This window comes from Danio rerio, chromosome 7 (assembly GCF_049306965.1).
Source record: "Danio rerio strain Tuebingen ecotype United States chromosome 7, GRCz12tu, whole genome shotgun sequence".
Taxonomy (NCBI): domain Eukaryota; kingdom Metazoa; phylum Chordata; class Actinopteri; order Cypriniformes; family Danionidae; genus Danio; species Danio rerio.
The window spans coordinates 39,354,638-39,380,392 of NC_133182.1; the positions used below are offsets into that span (position 1 = coordinate 39,354,638).

The window sequence follows — 25,755 nt, forward strand, 5'->3', positions numbered from 1 at the left end:
AAACTGAAAATAATTTGCATATAAAAAAAGATAATGCCTTCAATGAAAAACTGAATCAGCAGCAACTTGGCTTTTTAGAAATACGTGTACAGTAGTTTGTGTAACATCCAATTCACTAGGTTTATAAAACAATCTTTATACGTCGGTTCTAAACCTGATTAGCAGAGCTAAAGCCAACTTATGCAATCAGCTTTTTTTTATTACTTTATTTGAAGGTTTCCCAGAGATGGGTTGCAGCTGGAAGGGCATCCGCTGCTTAAAACATATGCTGGATAAGTTGACAGTTCATTCCGCTGTGGTGACCCCTGATTAATAAAGGGACTAAGCCGAAAAGATAATGAATGAATGTTTGCAATCGTATCTAAAAAAATAAAATTACTGTAAACTTTAAACATTGCCAAATAACAGAAATGTCAAAATACAATTAGAAATAAATACAATTAAATAAAATTTGGACAAAACATGTTATAATTTAACAATATATTATGATGCAACACATCAAAGTTATTAAGTGAAGTTTAAACTGTACAGTTGTTTTATTTTACATAAGAGTGCAAAGATTTATTTTACATTTAAAGTACAGTTTCACTTGTGTGTCTTCAAATGAACAGAAATTAATAAAGTCATTTATTTTCTTTTTTTTCCTGTTTAGAATATAACAGAGCCTTCAATTGTCATTTATAAGGGATTTATAAAGCATAAATAATTCCACTAGATTAGGTCACAAAACTGGCTGAAGTTAAGTTAAAGCATTTATTAACATACAAATTAACTATTAGTATATGCCGGAATAATAAGATACTTTATATGAATGTCATAAATACCATTTATCTTAAAATAACACCAACTACTCTTAAATAACTAGTTTGTAAACAACACAATACTTAATTGGATAATGAAAGTATAATATTTAACAAAGTATGAAAATACATTCATTAATAAGCACATTATAAATGTGCTTATAAGTGAAGAATAAAGCATTTGTAGCTGTATTTATAAACGGCTTACTAACCTCTATTGATGTAGAGTTAATACTTAACAGACAATAAATTAAATATTTGCTAATGTTTAATAAAGGATTTATAGTGTGTAGGTGTTATAAAGTGTTATTGAAAAGGTTCTTATGGAGCTTGTCGTTAAAAATCTGAGTCTTTCCATCTGAATAACAGATATCATGTCAGAAATCTAGTTCTGGAATGAGGCGGGGAAAGGTGATTTCCAATTGTTAAGTACTAGTCTTTCAACCACAACCATGCTGAATTAAAGATTCTTGCATTGTTTGAGGGAGAGAAGATGTATTTTGTAAAAAACCAAAGATGGCAAGTTCGGCATCTGGTAGAAAAGGTCTGCTATAAGCCTTGGAGTACCGGTCAAATATGTTTGTCCAGAATCTATTCAGTAAGGAACAGAACCAAAAGGTCTGAGCAACCATGTCCTCTGCTATCGTGCATCTATCGCACATTGGTGAGACACAAGGAAAGATTTTATGTAGTTTGGCTTTAGTGTAGTGTAATGTAGACGGTGTATGACCTTGAATTGAATCAGCTAGTGTCTGCTGTTGAAGCCTGACTGTATTAAAGTCAAACAATTACCCATGTGTCTCTAGAGAGTTCGATCTTTTAGAAATTTAACTTTGAGTTACAACTTTTTATTGCAGTCACATACTGTTTAGATTCATTTTTGCTGTGATTAATTTTAAGTAATAGTATCAAACCAAACTGAAGATCAATTGAAATGGCCTCCTCCAGTTTTGCATTGAAGAAAAACCCATTAACTTTATTTTTTATACTGAAGCCATGCGTTTTCACACATCTGCTAGCACTTTATTTCAGTAAACAGTGTTTGCTCTGTAATTAGTTAAGTGAAAATGATCAAAATAAGATCAAGATCAATTACTTTGACAAAAAATATGAATGCATGTCCATTAACAGAGTATCATCTCATTTCTTTAACAGTGTCAGTGGACAGTCTAATTGAATGTGTGAAAAAGAAGGACCATCAGAAGGTAAGAGCATCATTTCAATACATTAAGCACATAAATACAGCAGCCTCACTCTTTCTTCTTACAAGTTTCACAAACTTCAGTGTTGACTAGTTTGCAAGAACATGCAGATATTATTCGAGTAGACCGCTCAGATGCTGTGTTTTACACTGATTTAATATGCAAGAGAGCAGCCTGTGTGCTTTTAGTTAAATGTTCACTCGGCCTAAAGGATATTCTGTCGTCTGTAACACAGGACTGACCTCACCATTAAATGTCAAGTATCTTGCAGAGCGGAGGCGGATCCAGATAAATGATCCTGCATATTCTCTTGACCTTTCACTCGCTCTGGGTTTCTATGGTGACCAAACAGACTTTCTCCAGACTGATAATCTCTCACGCCCAGACCCAAACATGTTCCCACTCCTGGAACACCTCAGAAGAGGAAAGAATTTCAAATATTTCAAATATTAATGAGAATTGTTGACTTGCTGCAAAATGGCTGTGATGCACCCGGCATCCTTTACCTGGCCCAGTGTGTCGTCTTTAAAGCATTTTAGTGCTCCTACAGCCTGAACATTAGAGCAGTAAACAGCCTCTCTGACATTTAAAGTCGCATGAAAGATGCAGAACTTCCTTCAGGCCACGTTTATATCAGTACTTTTTTATTTTTGCACAGCATTATAAAATAGAATTGATGGAAAGGAATAGTGGTGTTTTTAAAAAAAAAAAAAAAAAAAAAAAGCTTTCCATCCACACTGCACTGATGGCCCTATCAAAATTGTACCCTATTTGAGCTTTTTAAATAAACCACTAATTAGTAACATTCATTATAACAACTAGTAATAAATTGCATTGGAAGAAATAAATGTGACATTTAAGTTAGCTAAAAATGCTTTAAATGTTACCAGTATTTAGGAGATTACAAGATATAACTATAATTATACACTCAAAAAAGTTTTTTTTATTTAAACTTAGCTGAAACAAAAGTTTTTTTGGGGACCACTTAATTGTTTTATGTTCAATTAACTTAAATTAGTCAAATCTAATGAATTAACTTAATTTCTTTGTTGTGTCAACAGTGTGGATGCCAGCATTTTTTACAGTGTAGTACAAAACTACATATACAATTATTACAAAAAACACAAATCACTGTACAACAGGAAATACTATAGAATGATCCAGAAGAACCAATCAGGAGCTGTGTCCAAAATGGCACATTATACACTACTTATTCACTTAGTATATGATAATATATAATTGCAGTGTCGTCCCAAATAAAACGCTGACCCTTTTTTACTAACCACAAATTCAGACCGTTTCCCAGATGTTTGACGCTTACTAAAATACTACAACAAATGACCAATACCTGCCATAAGTATAACCGCATTTACCATCGGGAAGCAGCATAATCACTCATGTAGGAGAATTTTGCTTTCACAATCTAAAATAAATAAATTAATCAAATGTCAGCGCCTGATAGCTCCGCCCCTTCTGCTACATCAGCAAAACTGCAGGCGTTGAGTGTGTGAAGTGTCCATCATTCCAGACTTCTTTTAACAGTTAAATAAGTGCATCATCCGGGTATTTAAAGTACACTTATTCTTTTAGAATAAAAGGATATTTCAGTGTGAATGCACTACTTAAATGTGACCAGACATGCCTTTTTTTATTTATTTATTTATTTATTTTTTTTTAGTTTTGGTTAAGTTTTCAATTTAAAAAAGGGTCTGCAGTGCTTGCAGTACTCATGCACCTATACACTTGACCATGCAGTGTTTTAGTTTTGTGTAATTTCAAATGCAACCCTAACATTGCAGAGTTTCCAAGACAACGCTTAACAGTTACTAAATTAGAAAAATAAATCACCAAACAAACAAATAGTGCTAGGTATGTGTGCAACTGCATTTACCGTATGGAGGTGGTATAATCGTTTACTTAATACTTATATTATCCGGGTATTTAATGTGCACTAATTATTTGGAGAATTTTAGTTGTGAACGCACCACTTACACAATTTATAGTGCAAAAAGCATATAACAGTGTACAAGAATACGATTTAGTGTATAAGTATGCAATTTGGGTGCAAAGTAGGATGCTAGACATAATTGTAGCCAAGTTGTGCCATTTAAGAGAAAAGCTCAGTAGTTTAAACTTAACTTTGCTCACTGTCTGGTGTTTGGTGTATTCTTTTTCCTCTCGGTGGATTCCTCATCTGAAATCTCCTCCAAAATGAGACTCAAAGCTGGTGAATAAAACACCTTTGATGATATCACTGTGACTCACTGGACTGGTGATAATGCCAGTATTTTAATGTCCAAACTCTCTGTGGTGTATAAAAGAGTCTTGGCAATTTTCTGACAGATTTTTGGGCTTTATCGCACTGAAGGGTTTTTTGAACCCATTGAGATGGTCACTGGCATGTTTGCTATCAGCTTTCAGCCAAACGTGTGCTTTTTCTTAAGCACAGCTGAGCCCATGACTAGATTCTGATTCAATAACTGTGAAAACCAATCCTTTTGGCCATTTTTCAATAGTTAATAAGACTTGGTGTTCAGGATAGCATGTGGCTTCCCGTAATGGTGCTTGCTTTAATTTGCCATGGTTTAGGATGTGTTCATCTTGCTGTACATTTCCCTAACTGCATTTTCTGTGCAGTTGAAGGAGCTGCATAAGAAAGGGGCCGACCTGTGTGTGCAGGACCCTGCTGGACGGACCCTATTGCACTATGCTGTGGAAGTGGGCAGCAAGGAGATTGTCAAATACATCATTGATAATGGTAATCACAAATCACATCTGTACAGTATCATTTTACAAACACTGCTAGCGTAGGCAGAATGTTTTTGTCTCGGTACGGTTTATGTCTGTATGTCTCTTGTTCTTTCTGTTGAACAGTTAATGTAAAAGCTATGGAGAAATTCTTTGAAGAAGTAAAGTACAACTGTTATTGTCAGATGTGTCTCTTTCTTTCTCTCTCTCTCTCTCATTTTCTCTTTCTGTCTGTCTGTCCTTAAATACAGAATGGGGCAATGTTTTTGAACGGTTAAAGTCCATGTTTCAGTTACATGATTACTCCTATGTTTTTAGTTAGATCCCAGACACCGTGGAAATAAAAGTTTAATGTGTTTTTTGTACTATGAGAGTAAAAATGCACTTTTTTGCTATATCTCAAAATGTGAAAAAATATAATAATTTATTTATTTTTTTTTTATTTCGTCATTTTTAACCGGAAAAGATTAAAAGATAATCAGGCCTGGCTCAACATAAATGCTGTTTTTCCAACAGGTTCCTGCTCTGCAGAACACAGAAACATACAGACACTCTTAACATCTCATCCGTCAAGACATAAGAACATTACAAACAATTGCAAAATATACAACATAAGGAGAGACAAGCTGCTATCTCAGTGGCTATAGGGATAGTTGAGCATCAGATGAGGAGCTTAGGATTTTTAAAAAAAGTCTTATTGTCTTTAGATGTGGGCTTTTGTGAATACATAAAAGAGAGATCTCTGTCCATAACAGACATCCATTTGTTGCAGATCTGGTGGAACGATCAGTCCTTGTATTAATTATTATTGTATAAATCTGAATTTTGGCCCCAAAGCACATAGGGCTGCTGAGGTAGCACTATTTAAAATTTGATAGTACAGTTTAATCCCCGTGTTCATAATGAAATATTGAAATGATAAAGCATACTAAAGATGAAGCATAATAATAATAATAATAATCATAATAAAATTATTAAAACTAAGACATACTTTAATCTCGTATTTTAGGTTTGTCTAGAACAGGGTTATATACAAATTTATTTCAGCTTGTTTTCTTAAATAATTAATTATTTATAATTATTCTTAATTATAAAGGGCGAGGCAGTGGCGCAGTAGGTAGTGCTGTCGCCTCACAGCAAGACGGTCGCTTGGTTGCTGGTTCAAACCTCGGCTCAGTTGGCATTTCTGAGTGGAGTTTGCATGTTCTCCCTGCCTGTGCGTGGATTTCCTCCAGGTGCTCCGGTTTCCCCCATAGTCCAAAATGCTGAAGGTGAATTGGGTTTGCTAAATTGTCCGTAGTGTATGAGTGTGTGTGTGTGAATGTGTGTGTGGATGTTTCCCAGAGATGGGTTGCGGCTGGAAGGGCATCCGCTGCGTAAAAACTTGCTAGACAAGTTATCGGTTCATTCCACTGTGGCGACCCCGGATTAATAAAGGGACTAAGCCGACAAGAAAATGAATATTAGTTATAAAGTATTATTATTATTAATTATTGTATAATAATGTTACTTTTCTAAATAATGAGTAACACATACTAACACATTAATTTTAGAATTAATTAATATTTGAGTTACTTTTAAAAAATGCAATGCAAGTTACTTTTTAGTTTAGTGAATTCGCTTTAAAAAATTTAATTGCTGAAATAAAATAAACGTCATTTTATTAAACAGACAGAAAGAAAGATGGCAAAGACTTACATTTCTACGATAGAAATGTTCTCATTATTTTGAACACATAAGAAAATAAGGAAAAAAGGATTATCTAAACGCACAGTGATTTTACGTTTTAATTAGACAAAAAGTTGCATCACGGTGGCGCAGTGGGTTGCACATTTTTCATGTGTTTTTTTTTTTAAAGATAGATATATGAAGGTTATACAGTGTGTTTTTAATTGGAAAGCTCCTCTTTTTTAAAAAAAAAGAAGAGAAAAACTCTGCAATTTTTAAAAAGAGATCAAGATTCAGCCAGGTCAGAAAAAGTAACGCAAAAGTAACGTAAGGCATTACCTACCATAAAAAGTAACTAAGTAATGAAACTAGTTACTTTTATGCGGACTCAAGTTTGTAATGCATTACTTTCTTAAGTAACTTTTCTCAACACTGGACATACTTTAAATAATGCTTAAATCAAAAATCACAAAGTTAAACTGGAACTGAAAATATTACAACTAATAATAAAACTCCTATAGTATCTTAAGAATACCAAAATAATGTGGGTCTAAAAATGTAGTCGTATTTTTCATGTGTAAATGTAATTTTGTGAAGGAAAAAAAATCCTATTTACGCAAATCCCAAATTTGTCAACAATACATTATAAAAAAAAACAACAATACAAACTTTAGACCAACAGGTTTTCGTGAACAGAAGAAAAACATCAGGTGTGTCCAAACTTCTGACTGGTATTGTCTGCTTTCAGTCAGTGTTATGTTTGCTATCTGCTGTGTGTGGGGGGGTTGGTGTGTGAAGCAGGTCATCTCTCTCTCCCACGCAAGCTTTTTACAGCTCTTCATTAAGCAACACAACATCACCTCAGGGCACATGCTTTTGTGCAGATGCAAGGTTTGATGTTTTTTTCTGTCTCTGTTTTTCCACAGCACCCACCGATATCCTGGATGTAACAGAGAAAGAAAAGTGAGGATTGGTCTTTCATACTGAATTCACGCTGATGCCATTTCCTATTTTTATCTGTTGACAGTAAAAGTTCAAGCTTTTGTTTCATGATACTGTAGTCAGGACTGGCTCATTCAAAAGACTTACCTTGAGTTTTGTTTTTAACAATCAGTTTTCTACCAACTGCTTTCTATATAATTATCTGTCTCTCTTTTTCTCTGTTTGTCTGTTTCTTTTATTCAGTGGAGAGACTGTGTTGCACAAAGCAGCCTCGCTGTGTCATAGGACAATCTGTCATTACCTAGTGGAAGCAGGAGCATCTCTTATGAAGACAGACTTACAGGTGAGATCAAATCTGCAGAGGATTGTTCATGTAGGGTGGGGCGATATTGCAAAAAAATAAAAAAGATCACAACAACATGTTTCATATCATTCGATATCAATAATTATTAAATATTTTTTAACAATACATTTAGGATTATTAGGATTTTTTGGTTATTCAACCATTTTATTTTAATTTGCGTACATTAGTAAGGCTAACAGTTATAATAGTCAAAACCAAAATATAAATATCTCTAACAATAAACAAAACAAAATATATCATTTATAAATAGTAATATAAACATAAGTGTTAAAGAGACTCTTAAACATGATAAATAAAATGTTACAGTGTGTGCAATGTTAATTTGTAAATACTGAACAATCATAGCAAGCTTTAAGGTGTGAATAATAATGATACAGTAAACCTCAAACTCTGTCAACAACACAAATTATGATAATCAAATCTGAGCTTTAAAGTAAAGGAACTAACCATCACTAAACAAATACATTCTACACAGTACAAATTGTGAAGTTGAACGACTACATTACCTCAATGATAAAAACTCTTTCAGATGGGGAGCTAGTGGCTGGGATGCACAAGAAAAGAAACCAAAAAGCCACTCTGGTGACATCCTTTTTTATTTACAATCTCTTCACTGCTGCTATACGGCACACATTTTCGCATGTGTTGTTATTCTGACCTGAAGTGTCAAGTGCATGCGCGTGGATTCCTTGACCATTTACAATGGACTTTGCACTCACGCTCCCCTAGCGTCTCTTATAACTAGGCGACCATCAAGTGCTTTTTCAGAGGATGACAAACAAAATAATCATTGCTGCAGCTCCAATGCAAGTTTATGGAGAAAAGTAAAAAGCGCTGCAGTGTTAGGATGAACTGTGTTTGTCTCGGCTAATTACTAATTAGTCTGAAATGTGCATATTCTATACAAAGTGTGAAGCAGATTGATTAGTAGTACTTGAATTGCACTGCGCTCGGGGCATTCTGAAAATTTCAAATGTTTTTATAGGTTTTTTTTCAATATTGACAATGGTGTTTGATCAATAAATATCGATACCAATTTTATCGCCCAGCCCTAAGTTAATGTTTGGTGCTGAATTAGTTAAAGGGGCTGTTCATCTAAAAATGTAGTGGTACCATACCCATTAGAATTAATATATTTTTATTAAGTTTATTTTGTATGGTGGCTGTGAGAGCTTAAGAAAGCACATGCAAATAAAATACACCAACGAATTAAGAATATTTTTCAGTTTAACAACACAATCACAAATTAAAAACCAGCTGCAAAAAAAAAATGTATATTATATTTTGTCCTTTCCATCATTAGCCTACCCAAGGGACCTGCATTTTTTAATATATATTATTGAGAATATGAGTTCAATCCATGTGTAAAAATTATGTCTACTTTCTTAACCACTCTTTCACAATTTGTGCTTGGTGAATTTTGGCATTTTCTTCTTGGAATATGCCCGTGTAGGGGAAGAAAAAAATCCATCGATTGCATGACCTTGTCATTAATATATATACAGGGTTCTACCTAACCTCATTCTTTTGTGCATATAATGTTACTGAACTTAGACCTCACCAGCAGCAGCTCCAGATCACAGCACAGCCTCCAAAGGCTTGCATTGTAGGAACTATGCATGATGGGAGCACCACTTTATCTGCTTCTTTTCTTACCCTGATGTGCCCATCACTCTAGAACAGGATAAATCTGGATTCATCAGAAAACATGACTTTCTTACAATGCTCAAGTGTCCAATCTTTATGCTCCCTAGCACATTGAAGCCTTTTTAGCCTCAGTGATTATTAGTTTTCTAAAGGCTACATAGCTGTGCAGTCCCAATCCCTTGTGTTCCTTTTGCATTGTGCATGTGGAAATGCTCTTACTTTTACTGTTAATCATAGCCGTGAGCTCTTCTGTTGTTGTTTTTTAACCATTAGATATCACTTGACCTTTAGTAATTGCCAAACTCAATCATTCAAGGTTTTTTCCGACCACATTTCTTCCTCAAAGATTATGCTTCCCCTTCCTTACTCTCCTTCCAGTTTTGAATAATGCATTGGACAGTTCTTAGCCCAATTTTAGTCATTTCAGAAATCACCGTAGATGTTTCCTTTGCTCGATGCATGCACTAATTTGATCCTTCTGAATCCAATTCACATCTTTTCCATGACCGCAGGATGTGTCTTCTGATACAGTTAATAAGTGAGAAGCTACTCTCTGCATCAGTTAGAAGTAAATCATTAGTTACCAGCTGAAACATAATTATCCATGCAGTAATTATCCAATGCAAGGCTATATCTATATCTAGGCTGCATCTGATATTGCATACTTTCATACTAAATAGTACGATAAAAACATGATGTCCTTCAAGAGAATTCATGAATGGGAGAAAAGCGAAGCAACTCATGTGATGAGACAAAATGGCGGATGTAGTACATCCGAGTTTTATTCATACTGCTTACATTCATACTGAATAGACTGCACTTTTCTAACAGCTGAGTAGTATGTTTAAATTCAAATGCAGTACCTACTGAGTAATAGGCGATTTCAGATGCAGCCCTAAAGTATTTGGGTAGATACATCGTGATGCTGGATTATTATTATTATTATTAATTATTTTGACTGGCAGTGTATTTATCCCTTTTTCAAAATATATATTGCATAATAGTTTCTTTGTGTCTTTCTAAAACTTTCTTTAAATCCAATTTAGCAATGTGTTTCCCTTCCCAATATTGTAGTATGATTTTCATTGAAGTGGTCCAAACAAACCCTGAATACAAAAATAATATAGAGATTTTTGAATGCATCATGAAGGGTCAATGGTTAAACTTAGAAACACAATTGTATTTATATAGATTAATTTACAGCTCCTTTATGACCTTTTATAACTAAGCTTTGTTCATCTGCACTTCGAGAGACAGAGAAACCTCCAAGACTTCATTAAAACGATTGTATTATTTAAAGTCTTAAGGTCTTAGAACAACATTAGAGCACGTAAATGGTGATATAAATTTAATTTAGGCATAAGCCTTAATGTAGATGTCTACTTAATGTACTGTACAAGCCTCATAATCAGGCTTTGTATAGTGCATGACAGAAACCCATTGGGACACACTGTCATGTTTGAGTATATATTAAAATACATCCTGTCAGTGGTTTCTTCACTCGTTGTTACTGATATGGGCATTTAGTAAGGAATAATTTTGGTTAGCACTGAAAACGGATCCATGCTGAGCCGGTTCACTGTAGACGTTTGTGGCTTCTGGATCTCTCTCATTTTGGCTGCAGCCTCCAGCTTTTCTCAATCCCAGGACGTCTCTGCACTCAACTGCTCTGTTAGTCAATGCTGACTAAGACCTCCACACGAAACAAGGAGCCATTCTTCCCCCCCAGCAGCAGAAGCCCACCCTCTCCCCCGCTCACCTCCGCAGAGCCAGCCAAGAGACGCAAGCCCTCCTGCGGCACTTCTCATTGGTGCACCGCAAAATTACACACAGCTGTAGACACACTAGACTCTAATTACTGCCTCTCTTCTTTTCAGAAGAAACATCAATTTAAAAGCTACTCATTTGAAGAGATCACTGAGGGAATGATTTTCCACAAAGCACAGAAATCTCATTTGTGGTTAGAACTCGCCGCAGTACTTTCTATGGCTCTTGCTCATGCTTTTATTTTTTTAATTTCTTTCCCTATAGTCTTGTACCTTTGCACCCCCGGGCCTCCGTTTAATGTCTCCAAAAGCTCATGGCAGTCTAACGGACCTGTCCCAACTCCCATCTGATAAATGTGTGAGACGCCGCTGATTGAGTCTCCTGGGTGCCAGTGGACTCTAGTCTGTCTGACAGCCTTCGCTTCTATCTGTGTAATTATCAGTAACTCGTGTGCTGTTGAGGGAAATGAAATGTGTAAAGTCACCAGTCTGGCACAGTCTAAAGGCAGGCCGAGATAAAGATTTCTCTCTTCAGAGGACATCCCAAGATTTTCATCTGCCCTCTTCAGGGAGACTGTACTCCTGACAGGGCCCGATTTGGCTGTGCCGTTCTCTTGGACCACGGTGCTTTGCGTTTAACGGCTCCGTCAGCACTTTTCTGCTCTGCTTTCCATCAGATCTAAACATCCCGCACTCATGGTTTGATTCAATCCAGAAAGCATCACTTCCAGGATAGAGTGACTCACCGTTTATCGCCGGTGATGAAGCACAATTCCTCCCGCTGCCTTCCTTTCCTCTGTTTCTCCTTTGCAGTCCATCCATCTGTCTTTGTCTTTATATAATAAGCCTCCCCATTATCCATTCCATCGTTTTTCTCATTTGTGACTTGTATGAGGATGAATGCTGGTTTTTAAAAGCACTAAGTGTGATTATATTTCTGTTTGGCCTGCCCTGCAGAGATTCATCTCTCTTAAAGCTTTTTTTTTTTCCTTCTGTGCAACTTTTAGTTCATCACGGCTAATATTCTCCATTGTGCTAGCTACGGGACTAGCTTTTGACAGCTTTTCCAAAACTGGCTTTGTCTGCGTCTGAAAGGCTGGAAATGGAGAGATGCAGTACCACGCTGGAAAGTTGCACAGGATGAAAGGGTGCCGGTGGCCGGCCTGCTGTACTGTATATTCACGAACAAAAGCAGCTTCATCTGTGCCATAACAATGAAAGCGCCTGGCGGGCAGTTTGAGTGCTCTGAGCTCTGTCCGACAGGAACAGTCCAGGCCTTTCTCTTAGACTCTCTGCACTAGGCCTGCCTGCAATTAACAACAATTACTGTTGAGCAATGCTGGCACCAGCAACATGGAAAAAGAGAGGCGTTTTCTGAGAGAACATGTTTACCATTAGAGGCTCCGTGTAATCTCTGATTTCCTTTCTTCATTGTTCAAGAAGAATCTGTCTGAAAGAAACTGTCCCTAATTAAGGCCTGCAGCAACTAGAGATTCTCTCTGTGTGTTTTGCTTCACTTCAGGAAGCTTGATCGTGTACTTCAGCTTGTGTTTGTATTTATAAATGGAGTCCCACTGAAACAAAGAGCAGCCTAATAATGATTTATTTAAACTGTTTTAAGCATGCATCAAAAATCTGGTCCTAAATTCAAATTTTATATTATAATTAACATACAATATGGTTCCATTAGTTAATGTATTTACTAACATGAACAAGCAAAGACAATACATTTATTACCATGATTATTAATCTTTGATCATTAATCAATGAAATCGGAGTAATTCATTGTTAGTTTTTGCAACTCACACTACACTGTAAAAAATTATTTGTTCACTCAACTTAACTTAGTTAAGTCATCTTGTTGCAGTGACTCAATACTCTGAGTTTTCTCAACTTAAATTTAGTTGACAGAGTTAAATCATTGATCCAACTACTTATTTCAAGTTAACTGGACTTGCAGTTTAGTTTTAATAAGTTATTTTACATTATCAAGTAAGCAGAACTTGCCAAGTTTAGTTTAAATACATTAACTTACATTCAAGTAATTCATCATCAAGTTCACTGAACTTAATCTAGCAGATTTTCTCAATTAGAAACAGAACAGACCACAAAATACACATTTTATGAAAGGTTTTTACTACCAATTTAGCAACCACACACAATGTACTTACAATAGAATTGTCTTTACAAAGTATTTTTCTCTTATAAAGTAAAAAAGAATAACTGTAAAACTCTGAAATACATATCTAACACAGACTCTTGGAAGAAAATGACACCAGAACATGGAATTATCAGATTATAAAATCTGATCTCAACATCCTTATTTGAATGTATTTTAAGTGAATGTACTCTTGCACTGCAGATATCTGCTCCAATGTTCATCAACAGTTTCTGATTTCAAGGAGTCGTCCCTCTGGTCGGCTCTTCTTCAGAATCTGTGTGCTGTATAAAATGCCAAACAATTAAAAAAAAATCTTTAAATTTCTTTACATTTTCTTTACTTTACAAAATCTAAAACACTAAGCTGAAGAACATAAACACAACATGTACACCAAATGGTATTTACCTACAAATCATTACTTGCGTGAAGGCAGTGCTTCAGTGTTTAGTGTCCTATGACAATTTGTAATTAATTGGTTGTAGTGGAACTTGCAGCTCCAATAATTTATCAACACCAAATGCCCCACACTGCTTGAAGTAATTCTATAAAGAAAAGAAAATGCCAAAAACATACTTTTTAAGTAGTTTACACAATCAAGACTGGAGTAATCATACATTTTTTAAACATAAATTTACTGAAATCTTTCTAATTTATTTGCCTATTGCTGCTTAAATATTTGTTTACTGTATGCATATAATAAATATTATTCTACTGTAAACAAAAAAAGGAAGTTTGAAAAGAGAAGTTTAATAAAATCTCACCTGTTGAAAGTTGATCTGGCTTTTGGGAATGTGCTGCAACCTTTATAATGGAAAAGTCACATTTGGGTCAATTATTGTAAATATTTGTTCTTAAATATTTAAATACTGTAAAGTTATTAATGGAAATAATGGTAAAATATCACCTTTAAGTAACCAGTCTGCTCTCTGGGAACAACCTTTATAATGAGAAAAGTACATGTAAATGAATTACTGTTAATATTTTTTCCAAAGTATCTTCTACTATATATAAAGAAGCAATCCATTAAAATCTATAAAAACAATTATACTATAAAAGTACTATTGTTTATACACATATTGAGGTATTGCAAATTTGAACCTAAAGCAAACTTTACTTTTACTAAAAATGTGGCCAAACTATAAATTAGACCTATTGGCCCAATCTTATAAATGTGACCAAAAGGTCTAATCTGCTCCAAAAACATTTATACTGTGAACAGTACATTGACAATCAGTTCATATGTGTCATTTTACAAGTTATATCAAATTTGAAGAAGCATTACTTACCAAATGTGATGATTAAACAATTAAAATATCTGGTGAAAAGTATCCCATTGTCTGAATTCTTCTGGTGTTTAACTGGCAGTTGGCAAACCGACTTAAGATTGGATTGGAAGTCTGGGGCGCAACTTAAAGATGCTGGTTCAGCATATGTTTTTGAGTTAAGTCGACAAACACTCTATTACAGACTAGTTGAGACAGCGAAAACTTAACAGGTTAAGTTGAATTACCAACTTTGTTGTTTCAACTTAAATCATGTTGAAAAAAACTAAAACGCAGCATGATTTTTTACAGTGTACCAATACAATACTAATAATGCTTTAGTAAATGTTAAAATTTGATTAATAATTGCTGTACAAGTATTGTTCATTCTTACTAAATACATTAGCTATTATTATGTAACTAATTGAACCTTATTGTAAAGTGTGACCAATATGTTTTAATATAGATTAATAAAAAAATTGCATTTAGATTGGAAGTATCACAACAAATTGGACAGGACACATTTTAGAACAAACCTAAAAATGTTATTCTCTGTTCATTTATTTTTAATAACCAATATTCAAATTACTATTACTACATGAGTACTGAACTTTCGAGTGGCTTTTGTAAACACAAAATACTTTTTACAAAAAAGTAATATTAATTGCAAATTTCAATTGTACTACATACCCAAACTGTCTTGTTTGTACTCATCATGTCTTTTCATTTCCAGGGTGACACTCCGAAGCATCGTGCCGAGAAGGCGAAAGATGCTGAACTTGCGGCATATCTTGAAAACCGCCAGCACTACCAAATGATCCAGCGTGAGGACCAGGAGACTGCAGTTTGACCTTTGTCCTCTGACCGGTGTCCTCGTTATTTTGTGCCAAAACAACTGTAACCAAAAATGTGTCTCTATACTCGTCGCAGACTCTCCAGACTGCAAGCGGGATGATACATTCCCAGAGAGGGGAGATGATCGCACACTTCATCGTCTCTGAAATGTTCCCTAGCTTTTGTCATCATTCTCTGAATGACCTTGATGGACTTTATGTCTTTACTTTCAATGCACTGCCAAAATATCTTAAAGGGTTTTTTTTTTATGTATGAGACAGAATGGATTTCCCTCCATGTTAATGCACTCATCAGTGTTGCTTTTCTAGTTTGACAATGCTGAATGTCTGATGAATACAATGAGGTTTTCAAAAGAAGGCTGGCGTGGACGGCGTTTTGTCTGTCTTGAGCCACGGCTGTCTGGAAGTCCACAGCTACAGCTTTAGTATTGCTCTGTTAAAGCTGAGCTCTGGTTAGTGGTCCAGAAATGAACCAGACATGACATTTCAATTAGCTGACCTGTTTCTGAGTAACAGTAGAGGCATTTAATGACATGATGATAATGTATAATGTGGATTCCCCACCACTGAAAGAGTTCAGGAGAGTTCATAGACAAGGAATATTTCCGTTGGTCTCGGTTTGAAGTGTCAGACGTGTTTAGATATTTTTCAGGTGTGTAATTGCAAGGACTTTGCATTTTCATAGATTTCTGTGCTGTTTCTAATAAGAACATTCGGTACTGTAAATGTATGCGAGTAGCTTTTTGTTTAAGAGGCATTTGCACTGTAGCTTTGATTGCCTTCTTTTCTGGATTTATAATTGATGTACTAAAATATAGCTTCTTTCCTACAATATTTTTAAGTAAATAGATGTTTATATAATTTGTAGCTATAAAAGATGTGTTGTCCTTTTTGTATCATAAACCTCTGTAAATTAGATTTTGCTTTATTGGAGTTGAGAACAGATCTCCCTGTGATTCAGCTCATTTTTCCTACGTTTTTAAACCGACATGCTCTTCGAGAGTTTGTTTTGTTATGGCTTTTGTTTTGTTTTTAGTACTGATGTCTTAATGGAGATTGAAAATTTTAGGATGCTATTTATTTTCCTAAAAAGCTATATATTGAAAATATTGAAAGCATACATATTTAATACCTAAAAGTAATACTTAATAGTAATTTATAATCTTTTTGAATTATTTACATCACAGAATGAAACTGTCCAGAAATTTACTTCATTAATGACATGACCCACTGATTTCAAAGATCAATAAACGTCGTTATGCGGTATGTTTACATTATTTTGACGTTGTTAACACATTGTGTTAATTAATGTTATTAATATTCTTTTTTAATATCCTGCATCATTGGTTCTGCTCTTTATTTTGGAAATATAAGTGGTTAAACATCCATCCCATCCATTCATCCCTCACCCTGACAGTTATTTGACAGTGTTGATGAATAACATCATATAAATCAGTGTTTCTCAACCACGTTCCTGAAGGACCACCAGTTTCACACATTTTTCATGTCTTCTTATCCAAACACAGAGACTCTGTTAGCAGAGACTGAAAGAACTATAATGGGTGTGACAGACAAAGGAGACATCCAAAACATCCAGTGTTGGTGGTCCTCCAGGAATGTGGTTGAGAAACACTGATTTAAATGACATTATATACCATAAAAGCCAAACTCAGTTAACTTTTACAATAAACATTCAGACAAAGATGTTTTTGTAATCCATTTTGGCCATTTTTGTATGGAAATGAATCTCTTTTTGTCATAATCTCTTATATAATGCTTTATTCCAAGAGCTTAACATAAAGGCCAAATATCACCTGCACTACAGTAATGGATAATCTGTTTTTTATACTGTAGCTTGGAAAGACATACACGGATGCATTCTGCGAGAGAACAGAGCTAGCAGACTGGCTACAACTGTAAGTGATCCTCATGCCAGTTCTTTCTACTGAACCATGCCAACTTCATTCCTTTACAAATTAATCGTTTGAGGAGATTTTATGATTCTTTCACTTTCTTCAGAATCATCACAGTCCTAAAACTAGAGTTTTTTCATACTAATATGCGGGACAGATGGTATAGATATGCCCCAAATGTTTATTTATAATTTTTCTTGTTATACTGTAATTATTTGGATGCATTTCTAAAGCAGTTGTATTGTGTGTAAATAATACATTGAGTTTTATTTCTCATTTAAATATATATTAGAACCACGCTACAATAAGCTTCTTCTTTTTTCTGTTTCTGTGAAACTTATTATTGATTAGGACTTTATTGGACGTAGACCTTTCAAAAGCCTTACATTTATCCACAGATCCATACTCTTAGCAATATGCATTTTTGATTGGCATTGTGATGTTTTCTGCATGAACTCCACGGCTATCAACCCAGAGTTGAGTGCATATTAAATAATGGCCAGATTTTTTATTTAAGTACTGCATTTAGCATATCATTCTGATACCTTTAATGGCAAGTGAGGAATCCACTGAGTGACTTAGTCTGGCTTATTTAGATTTTATCAGTCATACTTTAACTATATGGCCCTATTGCTGTTGTTGTTGATCTATCTATTCTGCGACATGTTCAGAGGAGTTTATAAGCGATCTCCTGTTACTCTTCATTCTTCTATACTGGAGTCTATTTTCCTCCATACACCAGATCACGGTGGTAGTTCTGTACAATGTTTCATTATAAATAATTCATACTTGCTTGTTTTCACAAGCAGCTATTCAGGGACGAAGCTTTTTATGTCCCTTTATCATCTGATTACAACCAAGATTTTAATCCATGGCTTATTTTAGCTTCACGTCTCATTATCACCACATTGTCGGAAAACACATTAATTTCATTTCCTTATTGTGCTATTGTGATACACTGTTGAAGCTTGATCCATCGTCAATACTTCATCACCAACATTATTAATAGGCATTCCTTTATTACTGAAAGGGATTGTTCACCCAAAAATGACTTTTATTCACCCTTCACTTGTTCGAAACTTTCAGTTTCTTTCTTCTGTTGAACACAAAAGAAGATATTTTGAAGAATGCTGGTTGACTTCCACAGTCCTTTTATCCTACTATTGAAGTCAGTGGGTTCTGTTGACCTGCATTCTTCATAATGTCTTCTTAAAGCGAGGGAGTAAATGGTAAGGAAATGAAGTTTTTTAGGGGTGAACTTTCCCTTTAAGGGATTAGATTTTCCAAAAAGTTTCTCCCAAGCATTTCTCCTTTTGTTTTATGGAAATCTCCTTACTTTTAACTTTTAAAGGGCAAAGCAATGTAATATGTATGTATTCTGAATTTCTGAATGTGTTTTGTTGCCGTGCATTTTCTCGCTCAATTAAGCTCTTAAGCCTTTAGCCATCATTGAGATGCATGAAAACTGCGAGAGGAGGAAGAACTGCCTCTTTCATTGATTTACAGGGAACATGATCTGACATTGACTCTAATTTAGTCTTGTTTAGTCAGAATTTTTTTCTTTTTGAGTTGCGGTGCAATTCAAGGCTAGAAATCGCTAGAGGTTGTAAAGAGAACGCATGGGTTCTAGTGCAATATACTAAATTTTAAGAGATGTTTTATGAATATTTTGTTCTGTAACAATATGTAGTCAATATCTATCTCCTCAATGAACTTATTCTGTTACTGTCTGGCTAATAAAGTAATAAAGCATACCGAATATTTCATACTCCAAAGCAAGGTCGTTTGTTGTTCAAACCACTGGGATGTCTGGACTTTGAATGGTCTTGTTATGATCACCCAATGCTGCTCAAGTATTCTGATTGAAGAATTTAGTGGTTTTTCCTTTTTAATAAGAATGAGAACAAATGCCTTTTTTCCCCTCTGCCTTAAGACCTTTTTAGAGTAAACAGACCATCATATACAGTACACTGTTATTACTCTTCCTCATGTCACATTTATCTTCTGAGACCTTTGTTCATCTTCTGAACACAAATTAAGATATTTGAGATGAAATCCAAGAACTTTTTCATCCTCCATAGACAAAAACAGTCATGGGATGTTCAATGTCAAAAAAAGAATCAGTGGTTCATCTGTGATTAAATTAAGCTCCAAAAACACTTTTGTTTGTCAAAAAAACTAAAACAATAACATTGTTCTCCTATTTTTTCTGCGTCAAATATAAATAATGCTTGCATGTTGTGGTTTTGACTCTAATGGCGATACATTGCCAATATACTTTCACTTTATTAGGTACACCTTACTAATACCGGGTTGGACCCTCTTTTGCCTTCAGAACTGCCTTAATCCTTCGTAGATCGATTCAGCAAGACACTAGAAAAATTCCTCAGAGATTTTGGTCCATATTGACATGATAGCATCCCGCAGTTGCTGCAGGTTTGTCAGTTGCACATCCATGATGGGAATCTGCCAATCGACCACCTCCCTAAGGCGCTCTATTGGATTGAGGTCTGGTGACCGTGGAGGCCATTTGTATACATTAAACTCATCGAACCCATCTGCCACAAGGTTGGACGTGTTGTGTATTCAGAGATGCTCTTCTGCATATCTCGGTTGTAAAGTGGTTATTTGAGTTACTGTTGCCATACTATCAGCTTAAACCAGTCTTGCCATTCTCCTCTGACCTCTGGCATCAACAAGGCATTTGCGCCCACAGAACTGCTACTCGCTGGATATTTACTCTTTTTCGGACCATTCTCTCTTAACCATAGAGCAGCACCAACTGTCTGGCACTAACAACCATACCACATTCAAAGTCACTTAAATCACCTTTCTTCCCCATTCTAATGCTTGGTTTGAACTGCAGCAGATCGTCTTGACCATGTCTACATGTCTAAATGCATTGAGTTGCTGCCATGTGATTGGCTGATTAGAAATTTGCATTAACAAGCAGCTGGACAGGTGTACCTAATAAAGTGACCGGTGAGTGTATAATACAGTATATTGCATATACTGTAGGCAAACAAAGTCATTTGTACAGGTTTTTTGGTGCAGAAAAGAGTTCTTGGAGCTTGATTACAGTTACATGACATTGTTACGAAAATGTTTTCAAATCTTTTTCTGGACTTTCAATGTCTCTATACTATTGAAATAGTCTAAAATATCTTAATTTAAGTTCCGAATATGAAAAAAGATCTCAGGGGTTTGACAAGAAGGTGAGTAAATAATAACAGAATTATATTTTATGGCTGAACTAATAGTTTAAAAGATGTTAACATGTTCAAGACCATTTGCTGTCTCTTGCTAAAAATGGTTTTGATGCCCCAATATATTGTCAGAAAACAGATGTATTCACTTGGTTTTGCCTTATTTATGTACTTAATTTGCTTTCAACGTGTCTAGTCATTGGCGAGTCTTTGACTTGCATTTCTTAGACCATAAAGGACCACGGTTTCAGCTAAAAAAACTTCTTTAATGCTCTACTGAAGAAAACTCTTTAAAATTTTCTTTTAAAATGAGCTTTTTTTATCATTCTCCAGTGTATACAGTAGGTTCAGTCGTTCCTCTTTAATGCCTAAGATTGAGTTTTTTTTATGGACTTTAAAGTGAAATAACACAACGTAAACAAAAGAGGTTGAAAAAAATGCTAAATTTTTTGGGAAAAATGAAGTTTTTTGTATCTGAACTCTTTAATTACATCTTAAATAAGAGGTGTGTAAACTGGCAATAAGGTTTCTTTTTTGAGTGAACCAACCCTTTAATCGATGCATTGCAATACATTTTTTAGGTATGTCTGTGCTTTGTTCTCAATGTCTACATTTATTTATGACCTACTATTTTATTTGTAAAAAATATATATATTAATAATAATGAAAGAAAAAAAATCTAACACAATGCAAAACTAACCAGACTTATCACTGAGTCTACATATTGTTGCTTTTCTGGTGATTTTACATGCTTCTATTATCCTAATTTGAGAGTGGCTTTGGATGAAAACAATGAAAACAACAATTATGCAAAATGAATAAATGTAAAATGGATGTGCTTATAGAGCTCTTGTGGGATATTCAATACTAAAAAAAGTATTTAAGATGAACCCTGAGATGAGTATCACCGTTTTAGGTATAATGTGAGTTTTGTTATGAAGAGCCTGTGTTTTTCTCTTCTTTTATGGATAGATTTGAGACTTTGGTGTTTGAAACGGCTCAGTGCTGTTTTAATTTTAATATAGTTGAGTCATGCATGGAGTGTATTAGCAATATTTCCCTCAGACTCTAAAACTGAGTTTCTTTTTGTCTCTGCAGGACTGAGTTGCCGACTGTGAGATGAGAGGCAGGTATTAATAAGAGAAATGCAATCCCACTCTCTGACTGCAGGCACTGATTGATCAGAGATTGAATTATCACTGATATGAGACGAAAGGAGAATCCTGGTGTGGAATATCTTAAAATAGGATGATACCTTATATATTGATATTCAGCAAGTTATCTCCATTCTTCTGGAAGAGTCACAGTTCAGCTCTTTCTCAGTCTTGATTTGTTTGAGAGGAAAACTTGTAGAATCGCCTTTCCAAAATATGGTGCTACTTTAAATTTTATTTCTTGTGATTTACTTATTTTTTTGTTCCTAAAGACTTATTTGTGACCTTTTTCTTATTTGAGATTTTTAATTAATATAGATTTTTTTATAGATTTTTATTAGTTAGTACAGTAAGGTCTGACTTTGCATAGACTGAAGTCTTGTCACCTAACAGAAATACTGTTCAGTGTAGACAGCCTGATCTTAAGAGGAAACGTAAGTATTTTACGTTTTGTCAGTTTAGTGACAAATTCATACGAGTTCAGTCGTACAAAAATGTACGATTTTGAAAAGGAGGCATGGCACCCCACCCCTAACCCCTACCGTCATTGGGTGATGAGCAAATCGTACTAAATTGTACAAATTAGATTGTACTAATTCATACGAATTCGCCACAAAATCAGAAAGTTACGAATTGCCACGAGATTGCATTGGTTTGGTATATAAAGTCATGGTGTAGTGTAAAAAGAGTTACTATTGTGTATGACTCCTTGAGCTTGGAGGACTGCATTTATACATCTCTGCACTGACTCAAATAATTAATTAATAAAGTCATCTGGAATGGCAAAGAAAACGTTCTTACAGAACTTCCAGAGTTCATCAAGATTTTTTGGATTCATCTTCAATGCCTCCTCCTTCATCCAACCCCAGACATGCTCATTAATGTTTATGTCTGGGCTTTCCAATCCTGGAGCAGAGTTTGCCCTCTTTTGAGGTTTGTAATGTAATGGGCAGCAAATGTCTTAATACCTCAGGTATCTGTTCATGTTGCCATCCACTCTACAGATCTCTTGCACGCTCACATACTGAATGTAACCCCAAACCATGATTTTTCCTTCACCAAACTTGACAGATACCTGTGAGAATCTTGAGTCTATGAGGATTTCAACAGGTCTTCTGCTGTATTTAAGATGATTGAGATGCAGCTCAACAGATGATTCATCGAAAAAAAATCTACCTTCCGTCACTTGTGCTACAAGAAACCTTCCAACTAGAAGTCAAAGTTATTGTTTGTTGCTCTTACAACTGGGATCAACGACAAGACTTTTGTCAGGTAAGGCTTCGACATTTGTGTTTATTTTTTATACTCATTCCCTTATTTAGGTGCTTTTATTAAGATGCTTTCATGCAAATTACATGAGCTCAGAATATTTGTTTCACATTTGACTTGCATCGTTTAAAAGAAGGCAAACTAAGCTTTCGACAAACTTATGTTTCAAGTATATGTGAGAAATAGTCACTGAGTTTCAGCTCTTTTTCTGACACGTTTCAAATTGGACGTCACATAGAGATAGTGTTTTTCTTTTTCTCAAATTAACTCTTCACAGTGCCTAAAGATAGATGTACTGTATAACAAATATCTGTATGTGCTTTTTGTGCATTGCAAACCAATATGAAGAGAACTTCTACAGAAATTATGAATCCCATTTACATTTTTTTAATAAATAATGCATTATTAATGAGCATGAATAAACAGTGAATGAACCATAATACATCAACATTAATCTAGATTTTAAAACACTGTACATCTATTGTTCACTAATGTTAACAAATAGTTATTAAAACAGCTTCTGGTTTGCTCCAGAATTGCAAACTTGTTTAAGGTCTATGTGGTTGTCTTTTATTACACATTTATTCATTTTCGGTCTAAGAAAAGGACTATAGCACAAGAGGAAGTGTTGAGTCCATTCTTCTTGTCATGCTCCGAGTGACCCCTGCCTTTACAATAATGTTCGTGTGAATGAAAGCACAGACTTCATCCTCAACTCTTTAACCTCTTCATGGACAAACACTCGCACACACTGCTTCACCCTTGGCCCATTTGGCAAGTTTTCCCATGACTTCCCGTGGACGCTGAGAGGCGCTGAGCGAGGAGAGGAGGAGTGTTGGGGTTTTGTTGGTCATTTGTGGTGGCTGTGAGCTCTCTTTTATTCAAACACTGGTTGTTTCATCTGCTCCTCTGTTGTGAGACAGAGGTTTCACTGTGGAGAGCAGGGAGGAGGTCTTGCCTTTTCAGTTCGCTACAAAATATGTGGCCTGTATAAACCTCCCAACCTCTCAAGCCGCGCTTTCTTTCTCTTTGTCCTTCTCCACACTTTGATTTCCTCCATAGCCCCCATTTTTCCTCAAGGTCTGCTGCTGGAATCGGTCTCTAAAAATGAACACTACTTTCCCCTCAAAAGTTTTGCTACTTCAAGTATTTCCATATAGGATTTTTTTTCTTCTTTGTTAAAATCTGCTGCTGGCATAATGAATTTACCCTTTTTTAAGGGGTTGCAAACTGTGTATATAGGTTGAATTTAAACAAACAATTAAAATTTGGTTGTGTTTAACTTAATTTTTTTAAATTCAGCTCATATAAATTGCAACCACTTACCTTAAAAAAATGAGTCAATCCAACAAAACTTTTTTTTCAGTGTAGTTCATGCAAAATTGTTGTTCGCATGTCTTGTTGTTTTTCTTTTGAAAACAGATAAGACGTTTTTATTGATTTGTTTTTGGAGGATGTCCAGGTGCAATCACATGATCGTAAGTTGGGCCTGATCACGTGGTTTTGATCACTTGATCGGAATTTGATGTTACCTCCCGATCAGATCACCAGGCTAATACCTGACTTTACACAGAAATAGCAACACGTTTGGCATGACATCACTTGGTTGCAGTGACACTATTGGTTAAATGCCAGCAAAGTAGAACATGGAAGCAGCTTGAAGCGGAAAGCATGTCTGCAGTCTGGAGGTTTTATGAAGTTGATGACGACAACATTGCCATAGAAAACTGTGAGATATGTGAACTTGGGATATTTGAAGTTGAGGTGCTGTTTGTTTTTATAGTAGATTTTTATTTATTTATTTATATATTTACTGTTGCGCTAAAGTCCAGAAGTGAAGAATTGATGTTATTTATTACTTAATTGTTCAAGCTATTTCACAGAAGTGCTCTGTTTGTTAACTGAGTTGTTGAATTGTAAATAAGGTGAATTAAACTAAAAATAAGGAACATCCTGGATCTGTTTCTTCACTATTCTTTATTCTTTTTTTTATGTATTAAAAGTATCAGATCGGTAGACACTCAAAATCAAATGACTGCAGAATGTAGAAAGGCAGAAAAACAGCAACCCTCTGCTCTTTATCATTGCAAATTTAATATTAGCTGCTTCAGTTCAACATCTACACGTGGATGATGAAGGTGAAACCAGGGTGGACATTTCAGCAGGACAATGATCCAAAACATAGCCATGCAAACTCTTAAATAGTTTCAGAGAATGAAAATCAAGCTGTAGAATGACCCAGCCAATCACCTCGCTCAAATCTTTCTAATAGAAAATAGACTAAAATTTGATAGACGAGACTCACAGAACCATCAAGATTTTTACATTCTGTTGAAGTCTGTGAAAAAAAAAAAACTGAGCAATGTATGTGACATCATTCTCAATATGAGAGGTGTCTTTTAGCTGCCATCACCAAAGCCTTCATTATGAATTATTAAATACATTTCAGTAGTTCAGTACTTTCTCCTTGTATTATTCCACCTTGTATTACTGTTATTATTTATTTATTTATTTTGTTATATTTTTGGGGTTTTTGGGTTTCAATCCCATGTCAACAGATCCTTTAGAATATTATTTCCAAGAAAAAAAAGGTAAGACTTTATTTTGATGGTCCCTATTGCACATTTTGTTGACTATAAGTTGTATTGCAATTACATGCCAATTACTTCTCATTTGAGTATTAGTAGACTGTCGGCTTAATATCTGCTGGTACTTTGTAAGTACTTGTCAACTTACACTAAACCTAAGCCCGATCTAACAGTCTACTTAGAATCTGTTGAGAATTACTCGGTATGTAGA

The 25,755-nt window shown here is 35.1% G+C and overlaps 1 protein-coding gene across 50 annotated transcripts in view; it reads left to right on the top strand.

Moving 5' to 3' along the window:
* Positions 1-16,688, top strand: part of dgkza (diacylglycerol kinase, zeta a) — a 193,068-nt gene extending 176,380 nt beyond the window's left edge. For all 50 annotated transcript variants that reach the window (XM_068222705.2, XM_073908816.1, XM_073908820.1 and 47 more), the window contains 5 exons: positions 1,956-2,005; positions 4,640-4,760; positions 7,345-7,381; positions 7,604-7,703; positions 15,294-16,688. In XM_068222705.2, coding sequence (XP_068078806.1) covers positions 1,956-2,005; positions 4,640-4,760; positions 7,345-7,381; positions 7,604-7,703; positions 15,294-15,410 — 425 coding nt within the window. In that variant the 3' untranslated portion in view covers positions 15,411-16,688. The remainder of the gene's footprint in view (positions 1-1,955; positions 2,006-4,639; positions 4,761-7,344; positions 7,382-7,603; positions 7,704-15,293) is intronic.
* The last annotated feature ends 9,067 nt before the right edge of the window (positions 16,689-25,755 follow it).